Raw genomic sequence first — 15,876 nt, forward strand, 5'->3', positions numbered from 1 at the left:
ATATAGGGTGGGCTGTGTATAATGTAATATGGGGTGGGCTGTGTATAATGTAATATGGGGTGGGCTGTGTATAATGTAATATAGGGGTGCTGTGTATAATGTAATATGGGGTGGGTTGTGTATAATGCAATATGGGGTGGGCTGTGTATAATGCAATATGGGGTGGGCTGTGTATAATGCAATATGGGGTGGGCTGTGTATAATGTAATACAGGGTGGGCTGTGTATAATGCAATACGGGGTGGGCTGTGTATTATGTAATACGGGGTGGCCTGTGTATAATGTAATACGGGGTGGGCTGTGTATTATGTAATACGGGGTGGCCTGTGTATAATGTAATACGGGGTGGCCTGTGTATAATGTAATACGGGGTGGCCTGTGTATAATGTAATACGGGGTGGGCTGTGTATAATGTAATACGGGGTGGGCTGTGTATAATGTAATACGGGGTGGCCTGTGTATTATGTAATACGGGGTGGCCTGTGTATTATGTAATACGGGGTGGCCTGTGTATTATGTAATACGGGGTGGCCTGTGTATTATGTAATACGGGGTGGCCTGTGTATAATGTAATACGGGGTGGCCTGTGTATAATGTAATACGGGGTGGGCTGTGTATAATGTAATACGGGGTGGGCTGTGTATAATGTAATACGGGGTGGGCTGTGTATAATGTAATACGGGGTGGGCTGTGTATAATGTAATACGGGGTGGGCTGTGTATAATGTAATACGGGGTGGGCTGTGTATTATGTAATACGGGGTGGGCTGTGTATTATGTAATACGGGGTGGGCTGTGTATTATGTAATACGGGGTGGGCTGTGTATTATGTAATACGGGGTGGGCTGTGTATTATGTAATACGGGGTGGCCTGTGTATTATGTAATACGGGGAGGGCTGTGTATAATGTAATATAGGGGGGCTGTGGGGCGGGAAGCTTCCGGCCCGGCCCCACAGGAAGCTTCCGGCCCGGCCAGTCTTTTTCAAAGGACATGGGTAGCCACAGAGAGGTAATGTGTATGGGGCATTTTGGGGGGGGCGCCTAAAAATATTTTGGCTTGGGGGAGCATAATTTATAGTTACGCCACTGCATTAAGGAATGCTTAAACTATGGCAAGGCATGCTGGGATGTGTAGTTTCACAACAGCTGGAGGGCCACAGTTTGGACATGCCTGGCCTAGGCGCACAGAACTCATTCTCTCTTTTTCTTCTTTTGTGCATACCTTCACACTTTCACCTGAGGGACTGGAATGTGGGTATTGGCGGCAGTGCGGGGTTAGGTGTGTGTGTGTGTGTGGGGGGGGGGGGGGGGGGTGCAGCAGATTTAAGTTTTGCCTAGGATGCGAATAAGCCTTACACCAACCCAACACATAAGTGCAGTAGCACCGCAAGGTCTCCATCACAACGCTTCTTACACATTGCAGGGATGGGCCTGTATGAGATTAAGGGGGTATTCAATGTCAGGGTCACGGCAGTCGAGCTTGCTCGACCGCCGTGACCCAGTCCCGTTCTCGGTCAGCTCGACCGAGAACACGCAGGCGGGATTCAATGTCCCGCCTGCTGGGGAGCGAAAAGGGGGCGTGGCCGCGAATATGCACCTTAATGGGAAAAGTCACAAATAAGAAGCCTTGTGCTACAGTCATATGGCGCCTATCCATTATGTGTAATGCGACTTGTATCGAATGGTGGATAGATGTATGTGGACACACCTGCAGCCCATTCAAAGCTTTCTCTAGGCATATTACATACTGTAGCTGAGGTTAGATGAATAACCATGTGGATATGTCTTCCCACCAATTAGGAAATGTAATGGAGGATAGTGACAATATGGCCCGCTCCGCTACTATAAAAATGATGCACAGTGAGGGGCACTGATGATTCAATTCACATTACCACCGCACCTCCCATCTGGGCATCTGAAATTTTCCTAAGGTCACCATCGAAATGATAGAAATAAGAAGACTGACAGCGGCATGACAATGGTCCTAACATCCGATGAGTAGGTATAATAAATCTTCCCCCCTACTTCTCTAACCCTAACTTTCCCAAGCTGCAGCCTACCCCTAACTGCCACTCCCCACAGCAAAACCCCAATCATCTCCATTTAATGCCTAACCCTATCCAATTCCCCTTAGGATTAGGCTGTGGGAGGAGGATTAAGCACTAACCCAACCCCTAGTGCCTAAAATTAACTCCCCCCACCTCCGCAGCCTAACATTCACCGGCTACTTACATTTGGGATGCCGACATTTGGGATTCTGGTGTCTGCATTGTAAGCATTTTTGTGATTTCGGCACCGGTCTTTTCACCAGTAAAGAGACCGGTGCCGAATGTTATCTTGACTGCCGGCATGCCAAGAGCTGGGTTGCCAACTACATCTCGTAGAGCATGGGTCTTCAAACTGTGGCCCTCCAGATGTTGTGGAACTACATGTCCCAGCATGCCCGGACAGTTTTGTCATTCTCTTATAGGAAAAAATGTGGTAATGCATGTTGGAACATGTAGTTTCACAACATCTGGAGGGCCACAGTTTGAAGACCCATGTCGTAGAGGATGACCTAATACAGGCTATAGCGGTCTGGGAAGATAATAAGCCAGAGAACTGCTTTCATGCCATGTAAAAGTACTACAGCTGATTAATGCACTGTGTAATTATATCATAATTTCACCTAGTAACATAAAACAATATTATCAAAATGTAATGAATAATGTTCCACTTCAATGCTTAATTACTGTACATACACCTTATAATTAGCAATAATTAAAGTTGTCCTTGTATAAATATCTGTGAAACGTAACACCTAGAGGAGTCATGCAGAGCCTCCCTTGTGTGTCTTGTTCTCTTATAGCTGATATTATTCAGTTCCTTTTATTTATGATCATTCCTGCATTTACAAACAAATTAAAAAGCTCATAGAAATTGACCTTTATTAAATACAATTATTGATTCTAACTGAGTGATTTGCAGTTTGTCTACATTTGTAATTGCAAAGTGCTGAACAGGAACTGGCGAAATGCGTCTAGTCTCATACACAATGTAAAATACATTAGCAACATATAAATCGATTCAAATCAGGGTCATCAACTGTATCCTACAGTGGAACCGCTCTTTCATGATATCTCCAACCCGTTTACCAGAAAGTGGACATATTTGCACCAAAACATGATAGAATTGTATCGGGAACATTCTGTGGACTATTTATTAGAAGCGGTGGGAACATTTTCAAAACCCTTGGTAACAGGCTCACCATCGAATGATTTGTCCACTGTGCGCCAGTCATCGCAGGCTCAGAGTAGCCAGAGACGTACTCGGGGGCTGCGATGAAAACAGGCCTATCCGGCCTGTTAATAAACATCACACACCCTCCCCTAAAGCGTTTTCCCAGTCACTCCCAGCATCTTTTCTGTCACACTGGTCTTGGCACTTCAATGAATCGGCTGGTTACCACCCCCAGACGCCCACTTCCTGTCAATCACCTTGCGAACAGCCAGCGCTCACAAAAAGTAGCAGGCTTTCATCGCAGGACGGCATCGCGCATGCATACTATGGGCCATACGTATGCACAATATATTGATTATCGGCAGCCATGCATATTCGTGTCCATGCGATCAGGTCTGAGTAACTCCCCTTACTTTTTTAAACTTGCTAGAAGTTATTATTATTTAAATGTAACAAAAGGGATAAAAATGTTCTCACCAAATGCTTGGTTTTTTAGGCACTAGATAAGGCTTTGTTCAGCCATTGTCATGGGACACATTTTGAACATTCTATTTGCACTTCAGCAGGAAAGAACATTTCTAGATGAACTTTGACTAATGCAATAAAAACCTTTATTTAAGTCGGTTTGCTTTTGAATTGAATATTTCTAACATTTACATTTTTTAGTGGGTGCACTGATATTCTGTGGGCATGTAAAGTGGCTGTGTATATTGCACTAGGGGCCCTTGTGTACTGCCACAGTTTACTTGTTACCTGCCTATAAATACATGTAATTCCGCACATTTGTGGCCAACTATGTGTATTTGCGACCAGATGAGAACACACTGTCTGGTGTGGTTGCAAAAGATGTGAACATTGCCAGACCAGTTATTAATGTACAAATCACCTAACCTCAGACTACACATTAGTTCAACAGCAAGCATATGTCAGTCTAAGGCAGGGTTGCCTACCCCCCCTGGAAAGGTGGGCAACCCTCCCGGACACTGCCAGACCCCCCCCCCCCCCCCCATCTCCCCGGCGGCAGTATTAAGGCTTTTCGAGGGAGGGATGGGGCTATATATGCAAACCGTGCCCTGTTAGCCCCCCCCCCTTCTCCTAGACACATCTAGATCAGGCCCTGCCTCCAAAAGTGCTGCTGATAGACTCTCCGGTGTTCTCCTGGAAAGAACACTTTAAAAGTAGGCGGCCTTGGTCTAAGGGCATACTGTATTTATTAAAGAAATCTTGTTCCACAAAATGAAAGCATCCCCTGGATATATTCAGGGCGTCCTCTGTTTCTGATGGCAATCATGTGAAATTTGACAATACTTTGTACTGCAGGACCCCCAATGACCTACCACATATTAAAGTCATCATTGATCATTTTGCACATGGTCTCCCTGCTTGTGAGGTTTCAATACATCTGGGTGACACAGAAATTCTTATTGCCATAAATAGCAATAAGTATTCTAATTAACAACTCTAAAACCTGCTAATTAACAAATGGGCCTCTATAAATGAACTCAAAAGAGAAGTCAGACTGTCAGAATGAAGTGCTTTCTGGATAGGATATGCTGGTCTTTTGTTAGGTATGATAGCTTATGGCAGGGATGGGCCAACAACTGTTGCAGGGCATGCTGGGATGTGTAGTTCAACAACAGCTAGAGGGCTGAAGGTTCCCCATCCCTGGATTATGGCTTTTGTTATGGTATGCGGCTCTTGGGTCAACAATGTCTAGGATGACAGTGACTAGATCGACACCTGGAAATGGTTGCTATACCATAGGTCGGCATTGACAGACGTTAGACAGAACCTTAAGGTCGACATGGACATGCAGAGCCAGCCCTAGGCAAGATTTTGGCTGGTGCCCCCTAGCACCACCACTAGTTCCGCCTCTGACCCTGCTCCCCTTTCCCAGCACCATGAACCCTCATCATAGCAGTCATCATTTTGGTGCTCCTACCCGCAATATTTTAAATAGAAACAGTGCACACATTCGGTGCGCAGCCTAAACAGGGGTGTGTTCTTGCTGGGAAGAGGCATGGCCACACAATAGTGCCCCCAACTTAAATTATGCCACACAGTAGTGCAACTTTATTCACATTACAGTATATCATGCGATGGTGTCCCTTATTCACGTTACATCACTCAGTAGTACCACTTTACCTTACTCCTCTCATTATTCGCATTATACCCTTAGAAAAAAATCCTGAGAAAATATAGTATTTTAAGCACCTCCATGGCCATACTGCAACCCAGCACAAAGCAGCGTGTGCTGGGCAGAGGAGAAGAGCTGCAGCTGTTGCTGTTGCTGTCACTTAATGTGAGGGGGCCCGGGGCCCCCACTGGGACCTTCCATCAGACTTTGGCCTGGGTAATTTGTACCCCCTACCCCTTTCTCTCGGCACCCCTGATAATACCACACAGTAATGCCCCTTACACATGACACACATTATAAATGTCCTTAAAAACATAATGCCCCTTACACATTATGCCAACCTTTATTAATGCCCTTCATACACAAAATGACAAACATAATGCTCCTTACACATGTTACACATTATTAATGCCCTTATACACGACACACATAATGCCCATTACACATATGTTGCAAATTATGAACGCCCTTATACACATGACACACATAATGCTTGTTACACATATGTTGCACAATAATAATGCATTTATACAGGACACACATAATGCCCCTTACACATATGCCAAACACTATTGCACAACCAACCCACCCGCAGACAGCACTCGCACAGCCGCTAACACTGTGACCTCTGCCTCTGCTTGGATACAGATGTTTCCTCATACATCTTGCCTCAATAGGCCATGCAGCTCCTGGCCAGTTCTGCTAACGTTTGGTGCCTTTTTTGATGAAAATTCATCTTATTTGCATTGTTATGACCAGCACACACAAGGAGCTTCCGATGATTAAAATGATATGCGACATGCCTATATTCTGTGTGCGACTGCGGCTGTACCTGCATGCGCAATGCTATGTTACAGTGATTTCCATGAACACAGAATATAGGCATTTGCCTAGTTTGCCTATGCCTAGGGCCACCTCTGTGGACAATTCTCTCTTTTTTTGGTGTAGACCGACTTACTATCCAAGGCATAGAGTGGGAATATAATTGTTTGTCAAGCTCAGCGAGGCACTGTGCCCAAAGCATGGCGAGCCACAGTACTGTTTTGTATCCCTATTGGCTATTCACTATGCGATACAATCTCTGCTGCCTGTTATACACTATATGCTGCTAATATAACAGACCACAATTATTGGTGGCTAATGCATTTCACCTGCATTTGGATACTCAGCTGTCGCAAATATTTGTCTCTAATCTTATTCTTTTCTTTGAGAAATGGCCACAATTACCATTAAAGAGCTCATGGGATCTTTTATCTTTCTCCACTTTATCTCTCCCTAAGTGGTTTAATAAATCTCTCCCTAAGTGGTAAATAGCTGCCGGAGTACCTGTGCAATTGAATACTAAGTAATTATAATACTGGCGTTTACAATGGTTGTTATGACTCCCCACCTACTGTACATTGTGGCTCTGCTTTCCTCCTACCTACGGTGATGAACGTAAAGCACCTTCAGATGCGAATGGAGAACTCTGCACTCCTGTCTCTCTGTGGCCTGTCTATTAAAACCGTAGGAAAAACCTTAAAAAGTAACATTCCGTATTGTGACCATCTGTGGTGATTTGGAATGCCTTAATGGGAATATTTAACATTACTCAGATTCTGGGCCACAGCTGCCAAAACGAACTCATCCCGGGCAATGGTTAAACATGTAACTTACACAATCGCTATACATCTGTGTTTGGACACAGGGATAATACCGACATTAATTTGCACGTTGGCCCATTATCGATGAACTGCACATGCGTATAGGCTGCTATGCACATGTGTGACGCCCAGCAGCGATTAACTCCTGCAACTTTTACTGTTTGCTGGCCGTTAATGCTGCCTCCTACTTCCTGTCACTCACTTTGTTAAGAAAAATGCATGTGCGCCGTAAAAAAAAAACTAGGCATGCCTAGGAAAAGCTGGGAGTGTCGGGGAAAATGTAGGCGTGCCAAGTCGGCTTGGGGGAGGGGTTGTGACATTAGTTCCAGGCCGGATATGCCCGTTTTCATTGCATGCACCGAGTAAGTCTCTGGCTACGTGGCACCTGCAATGACTTGTGCCCTATGTAACAAATCATTAGATGGTGTGTGGCTTACGATGGAATTTGGACTATTTGCACGGGTGCCAAGTCCTCCGTTACTGTAAACATCAATTTGCACACAGAACACCCCAATTTGCACAGTGTCCACATTAATGCGCAAGGCAGGATTTCAGTTTAGCAGGGTGGCGTCTACCTGAATGCTGGCCACTGCACATCCGCAGCTGTGTGATCAGGTCTGAATCAGCCCCCCCCCCCCCCGTTCAGCTAATGAACACATGCCCCCTTCAGGCGGTGATTGAAGAAACAAAAAGATCCAGAATAATGGGGAATATACAGTATATCAAATCCTGGAGAGAGATAGAGTGGTTGCTACTTTATCTCTCTCCAAGCTTTCAGAAATTCCCCCAAAGCTTCATATATGATACAACTTCTAGTGTCATCTAAAAAGAACCCTGCAATGCCACCCTTACCCGTGTTGCATTCCCTCCATAAAACAGCTTTACCATCAATTTTCATTTAGGCCAAGTTTACTCAGTGAGAAAAATGGGAGCACAGAAAACATGTCTGTACCTCAACGTTTACCAGGTAATAGAGGAAAAGCTCAAAAGGTAACAAAATACCAGAGCAGAAACAATGTGTCTGTAACGCTAAACTTGCCAAGTTAGTAAACCAAACGCTACGTAATAAAGAATATATTTTTTATCCTTTAACAAATCGTTTCTTCATCTAACACATTAAACACGTAATTATTTTCTCACCTGTAATCTGAAGTGGGGAGAACGCCCAATGATCTGGACATCACCAAGTAATGATCTGACACACAAAAGAAATGGATATGATTAGGATTTCCACATAATAGATTAAAAATAAAAATAATCCCAACACATTCAAATAAGAGCCCTTTATATATATATATATATATATATATATATATATATATTCATGCGGACAGCCAATGAACGAAATATTTTTTATTATTATCATCATCAACATTAGCAATTTTAATCCTATAACAACGTGTGTCTCTATTGTATGGAATAGATGACTTTAGGCCAGATGTATCAAACTTCAAAAAGTGATAAAATGGAGAGTGATCAACAGCCAGTCAATCAGCTCCTAACTGTCATGTTACATGCTGGGTTTTAAAAATGACAGGTATTGGCTGGTTTGTTAATCAATCTCTACTTTATCACTTTTTGAAGTTTGATGGATGTGGCCCATACTGTAATAGAGGAGATAAAAATAATTGGCAAGAGCTAGTTTCATACGGGTCCTTAAGGGCCCACTAAGATAATGCCGTGGTAAGGACCCATTCTGAGTTGTGCGGCCAGCTCCTTGATAAATATATATAATTTAAATAAATTACTGCATGCATGATAATGCACCAGATAAATACACCTCAGTAGAACATATGTATCTATATATAAAACATTAACTACTACCCCCTTACCTCCTTCAAGCGCTCCCTCAAAACCCACTTTTTTCGACTAGCCTATCCCTCCTCCTAACCTCTTTTGATCCTCTTATCCTGCCTCCGTTCCCCTCCGTTCCTACTTATCCTATTGTTTTTCGTTCGTCCACCCACCTATTTTTAGTATGTTAACTCTTATGAGTAGGGCCCTCCTTCCTCACGTACTCACCCTACCTCTTTACCTCACCTGTGCTCCTGTCCTGTTCTTCCCTTCCTCTACTTCATCTTTAGTCTCCTTGACAATTTTGACACCTACTTCTGAACTGATGCTGATTTTAGTTCTACCAGCTATACCCCCATTTATACTGTATTTTTCAACACACCCTGTACGTTACCTCGTCATTTTTTTTGTTTGCTATGTACGGCGCTGCGGACACTTTGCGGCGCCCTATAAATAAACGTACTACTACTACTACTACTACTCATCCCTATGAGGTGAAGAACCGCCACTGACCATTTTACTCCTTTGTGTGCTAAAAGATGTCTTAGCAGAAGGTAAAAGCAATTTTTGCAGATACACTGGTCTGTTTCAAACTTTCTGAATATGGAGAGAGGGAGCTGTGAAAACAGAGATTGGAGGTAGGAGAAGATAGAGACTGGGGTGGGGTGTAGACATACCTCCCAACTTTTGAAGTTGGGAGGTCGGGACATTTGCGCGTCGAAGTCGCGCGCGCTCCCGAAAAGGGGGCGTGGCCTCGCAGGGTGCCGCGAACTCCGGCCACGCCCCCGTTTTCGCCGCTCGTCGGCGCTGAATAGACGCTGTGCGCATGTGCACAGCGTCTATTCTCGGCAAGCTGGGGGGGCTCCCAACTGTCCCCCCTCACCGCGGGACAATGGCGGCCTCGGGCGGGACGCGGGAACGTCCCCGAATATCGGGACGTTCCCGCGGTAAGCGTGACAGTTGGGAGGTATGTGTAGAGTGTGTGGGCTAAAAACTGTCACAGCTCAAAGTGAACATACATTGCTGGAGACATCATTTTGATGGACTTTTTAACTTGTAATGTATAATTCAGAAGGTGGGGCCCACCAATGGTTTCCCCTGTACCCATGTGGGCCAGTACAACCCTGGCAAGAGCCTTGTAACACCAGAAGACCTATATTATATATTGTACATTCTATATAATAGATTACAAAATGAGGCACCCATGTTGGGTATACTAAATCGAACATTGAATGTGCGATAATACATGGAAATAAGACATATAAAAGTAAAAAACTGTGACTAAAAGGATTTCCACTGCATAAATAGTTTTATGGAAGCTCATCCTGCCCTCAAAAGTATCCAGTTGAGTCATGTAGGGTGCACTACATACATATGGGTCCCTTTGCTTTGTTGCTGTGGCGCTGCCACCATGCATAGAGCTGACACCTCCCAAAGTATACTATGCTATGACAAAAACCAAACTGCCACATAAAACCTCATTCCCTGTGCCCCTCAGGACTATCACCACAAAAAAAGTTATGTTTTTTCCTTGGGGGCCACAAAGCTCCATCCATCCATCCCCCTCCTCAGCAAGCAGCAACCATGTTATAAGGGGAAGAAAAAGCCAAACATTTTAAACTTACACAGCAGTATTCTGCCCACTGCTGCCACAGCTGTATTCTGCCTACTGCAGCCACCACTGTGTTCTGCCTGCTACCACCGCCGCTATATTCTCTGCACCACCACCGTTCCTGCCTCTGCTGCTTGTGTTCCCGGCAGACTGCCAGAGATTCTCAGCCCTTGCAGTGCGCGGAGACATCACCGGCGCACCCGCGCAATGTATTACTGAGACCGCTGAAGCCAGAAGAGGCTTCAGGAGGCAAATGGGGCCAGGAGAGATGTAATGGCCACATCTCGCCGGTCCGCATTTCTGCCCTTTGCGGTCCGGAGGTGGTCCGCCAGTTGCCTACACTTGCTCTAGGATAAGCCACACAACAGAATGAAGTTGACCAACAAAACACAGCCAGGTGCAGTGGGCAGGATGAGCAGTTCATAGATGTGTCCAAGCAGTGGGGAATTACAGTTGGTTGAAGTGGGCAGAGACACTGTATTTTTGGGACTTTTACTTCGACCAGAGGTTTCTCAGATTGCCAGGAAATGGTGTCATCTCACTTTCCGAACAGGGGCAAAGTTTCTAATTTCAAACTGAAATTATGGTTTTGTCGTTCACCTTTTTGTTCCTCATATTCCCCAATGGTACAGTAACTTGGCATTGTGAATTAAATCCTATTTTTACTGCAAAATGTTTAGTAGGTGACACAGGTTCTCTTGCAATATGTTGTGCATATGGTGTTGACCTACAGTATTGAATTTTGACTTCCATATTGTTTGTCAGCCATGAATTTACCTTTTAATACAATACTAAGAACACCATACTGACTACAGGCATCCTTGCCAACACTCCGGGAGACTTGCTAATATAGGGGACTCTCTTAGTCTACGACAGAGTTTGTCAAACGGACTTAGCTGGCTGCTCCCTCCGCGACTCTTCAGGAAAGGCTCTGACAAAGTTGGCTTGTAGGACTGTACCGTAGGTATTGTCTTTTCTTGTTGTGACTAGTGTTAGGTTTGTGCCAGGCCTAACACTAGTCTGAAAAAGCTGGTTGAATCTGGCAAAACATGTCAGCTGTTCAACAGCAGTCTCTTCTTGGATTGTAGCCCTGATTCCATTGTACTGAATCCCCAAGACCTTGAACTCCAGCAGCGCCACTTCAGGACCAGAACCAGACCTCAGGACCTACTGTGAAACACCAGCCACTAAGCTACCAGAAAATGTATTCTCCACTCCAAGGACATCTATTGCTCAGTTTGAGCCAACAAAATGCGAAAACCTAATGTACTGTACATCTAGCAAGTGTTTAATATCTGGAAGGCATTGTTCTATAGCGTCCTACTCAGAGGACACCTCTAGGAACCGGATTTTTACTGCTGCATATGAACGATCATTGTAAATGACTGCTAAATTGTTTATATCTATGATTTCATAGTTTATCCCTAAATCCCTGTCTTTAATCTATAATAAATCATTTTGAATCGATCCCATGTATTTTGTGTGTTAATTCCTCCTCATAACCAGCGCGGTGACCCTTTCTTTCTGTTGTTTACATGTGTTTGTATTATCATTTGATTAATGGCTTCTTCTGTCCCCTCTCCCATCCAGGTCAGCGCTGTGCAATGCTCAATGTGATTGACTTGTGCATCTCATTAACGCCTTCAATGTGATTGCTGCCCTCTGTGTGGCTTCCCTCACAGGTCTCCCTGTTTGCACTACGTTATAAGGGACCACTCTCCCTTGACAGTGACTGTGTGGTAATATACAGTTTACACTTGTTGATAACAGAACTAACAATGCTCACTGACATCCACACATTTTGGTTACTGTACCCATATATTAATTGATGCATTTATATTAATTTATTTCTATCTTCTCTGATCAGCTTTATCCAGGTTAATGTGTATAAGCGAATATGCGCATGCGTAGTGTTTCAACATCGGCCACCCCTGCGAACACGTCTGGTACCGATTCAACTAGAATCAGGCCCTAAATGTACAAGCGGAATGGGATCATTTGGTCTACAAGAAGCTGGTCGACAAGCATTGGGTCGACATAGGTCTAGGTTAACAGGGCATTAGGTCGACATGGTCTAGGTCGACAATGAAAAGGTCAACATGGAGTTTTTCACTGTTTATTTACCCGAATGTTGACACAGTCGACATGGACACAGGTTAAAATGCACCACTGCACTTGCCATGCTTCGGGCACTATTTTATTCTCCCACCACGCCCTAGTGGATGGTAGGGCATGAAATACCACCTGTTTGGCACATGTCAGCTGAAAAAAAACTGTCAAAAACCCCATGTCGACCTTTTGACTGTCAACCTAGACCATGTCGACATAATGCTTGTGTCGACCTAATGACCTGTCAACCTAGACCATGTCGAAATTCACCCATGTCGACCTAATGGTGTCGACCCAATGCTTGTCGACCATCATGTTGTAGACCAAATGACCGTATCCCGTACAAGCAGCATATATGGGGTGCACTTTAATAGAATGAGAGATTCAGAAAGTGAGAGATTTGGTAAAATGTATCCAGTTTTTTTATAAAGCGGCAATCATTTACACTGCAAAACCAGTTTGATTTTAAAGATTTCTTTCCAAATCTCTTTCTATTAAATATCCTCTCAGGTATCGATCTAACATGTATGAGATATAACTTTCAATAACAGATTTCACATTGGTGTACTGTTGCTTCACTAGCTATAGAACATAGATGATTTTAAATACCAAGGTGTAAAAAAATTAAATGTGTATGTGTGGTTTTAGTGGAACTTGGACACCCTCTACTGCTAGAATAGGAGTATTACAATGCAATCAGGTAACCTTGCAGTTCTTGGTCCAGACGAAAAAGAAAGATCATTAACAAAACAAAACCAATCTGGGGTTTACTGCCTTTTTTTAAATCTGCTGATGTACCATGACATTACCATCTTTGTCTTCCTGTGTATTATATTAAAACTGTTATTTTTTGGTTGCAAAATTGTAAATACGTGGTTTGTACCTTGCTGGTATTATTATTCTGCTTTCCTTATGGGGTGCCAAAAGTGGTCCACAGCACTGTACAGCGGGCATACAATAAATTGGACTTTCATAGTCATGAAAGTGGATAAGTCACATATGCATAAGGGAACAGTAGGCCATCACTTGTCACAGGTAGCAGAATGACCACTCGCTCCTCTGTTGTGTGGATGTCTGGTGACCCGTATATACTTGTTTACATGCTAGAGTATATAGCCATATTAAAAGTGGACAGGAATCGCCTGATGAGCCAATGAGAGCTTGTGTACCGGGAGCTGCTCTGATTGGCTAATGGTACACAAGCTCTGATTGGCTCAAAAGCCAGTGCAGCATTTTAATTGCCTGCCAGTGTCCTGCATTGGAGAAGCAGGTAGCAAAGCAGAGGCAGTCGAGGGGGGGGGGGGTTGCGGTGGGCAAAATGAGCTGCCCGGGCCCTTACAGAGGCCAGGGCCTGGGAGAGTAGTACCCATGGCACCCCCCTGTCGGCAACCCTGATCAGAGGTGTACCCTGACAGCTTGGAGAGTCGAGTAGAGTATTCACGTCATTTTAGCCCTGCCCCCTAAAATTCTGGATTTTATACACAGGGAATGGGGGGAGCGGGGGCTGCGACGGTGAGGTGGCAGACTTGCACACCTTCCAAGGGGGGCTGGGATGGGGACCCGATTTGCGGGACCATCCGGGTCATTCCGGGAGGGTAGGCAAATATGGTCTAAAGTACTGTAGCGATCATTCTCATCCTGATTGGCTATCACATCAAGACTTAGTACATATCGCCCTGTATGTTAGAGATACAGGGGGTAATTCTGATTAGCTCAGCTCGGTAAGCTGCCGCCCCGCGGAAAACCAGCCCCCTCGGCCGCTGAATCCCCGCATTAACATGCAAGGGGATGTGTAATGATGACACATCCCCTCGAATGTATCCGCTGCAGGAGAAATCATTCGATGGTCGACGTCCATTGAATGATTTCTCCTGCCTCTGCAAATAAATAAAAGTCAGTGAAAACTGACGGAGACGGGACTAAGACAGAGCGGGTGGCTGAAGTGCTGTGATGTTAGCCGCCCGCCCCCAGCACACATCGGTCTGCCCGCGTATCCATAGGAATGCCACTTTTTGTTTTTACTGCAGGAGTGTCGTCATGCAGAGCCGGCCCTAGCCCAAATGACGCCCTAGGCAAGATTATAGCTGGTGCCCCCTAGCACCGCCACTAGCTCCGCCTCTGACCCCGCTCCCCTTTCCCAGCACCATCAACCCTCATCATAGCAGTCATCATTTTGGTGCTCCTACCCGCAATATTTTAGATAGAAACAGTGCACACATTTGGTGTGCAGCCCAAACAGGGGTGTGTTCTTGCTGGGAAGGGGCATGGCCACACAACAGTACCCCCAATCCAATAAAATATTGTATTTTAAGCACCTCCATGGCCGCACTGCAACCCAGCACAAAGCAGTGTGAGCTGGGCAGAGGAGAAGAGCTGCAGCTGCTGCTGTCACTTAAGGGGAGGTGGCCTGAGGCCCCCACTGGGCCCTTCTGTCATACTTTGCCCTGGGTAATTTGTACCCCCTACCCCTTTCTCTCGGCACCCCTGATAATACCACACAGTTATGCCCCTTACACGACACACATTATTAATGTCCTTATAACCATAATGCCCCTTACACATTATACCAACCTTTATTAATGCCCTTCATACACATAATGACACACATAATGCCCCTTACACATTATTAATGCCCTTCTACACATGACACACATAATACCCATTACACATATGTTGCACATTATTAATGCCCTTATACACGACACACATAATGCCCATTACACATATGCCGAACACTATTGCAAAACCAACCCACCCACAGACAGCACTCGCACTGCTGCTAACACTGTGACCTCTGCCTCTGCTTGGATACAGATGTTTCCTCATACATCTTGCCACAATAGGCCATGCCGCTCCTGGCCAGTTCTGCTAACGTTGGGTGCTTCTTTTGCTGTAAATTCATCTTATTTCGTCTTAATGCATTTGCATTGTTATGTGACCAGGACACACAAGGAGCTTCTGATGATTAAAAGGATATGTGGCATGAATATATTCTGTGTGCGGCTGTGGCTGTACCTGCATACAGAATGCTATTTTACAGTGATTTCCATTAATACACTATTTCATATGCAGATACAGCCTCACTCACACACAGAATATAGGCATGCTGCATATCATTTTAATCAGCAGAAGCTGCTGATGCCCCTAGGCATTCCAAAGGCCAGCTCTGTCGTCATGTGTGCCATATAATTCCATGTGTGCCATATAATTCCATGTGTGCCATCTCAGTCCAGGGCAGCTGCCCTTTTATTAATTAAAAGAAACAAAGTCATTTTTTGTGGGTTTTTTTTTACCAGGGGTGCTATATCAGTCCAGGGGTGAGCGAAGTTTGCTGTATAATTCCTGGGGTGAGCCAAGTGTGTC

General features: G+C 44.7%; 1 protein-coding gene across 3 annotated transcripts in view; it reads right to left on the minus strand.

Moving 5' to 3' along the window:
- The window catches only part of KCNU1 (potassium calcium-activated channel subfamily U member 1), a 212,969-nt gene that overhangs the window by 102,360 nt on the left and 94,733 nt on the right, over positions 1 to 15,876 (minus strand). For all 3 annotated transcript variants that reach the window (XM_083184484.1, XM_083184483.1, XM_083184485.1), the window contains one exon: positions 8,139 to 8,193. In XM_083184484.1, coding sequence (XP_083040610.1) covers positions 8,139 to 8,193 — 55 coding nt within the window. The remainder of the gene's footprint in view (positions 1 to 8,138; positions 8,194 to 15,876) is intronic.

The sequence above is a fragment of the Crinia signifera genome, chromosome 4 (genome assembly GCF_055691185.1).
Source record: "Crinia signifera chromosome 4, ASM5569118v1, whole genome shotgun sequence".
Taxonomy (NCBI): domain Eukaryota; kingdom Metazoa; phylum Chordata; class Amphibia; order Anura; family Myobatrachidae; genus Crinia; species Crinia signifera.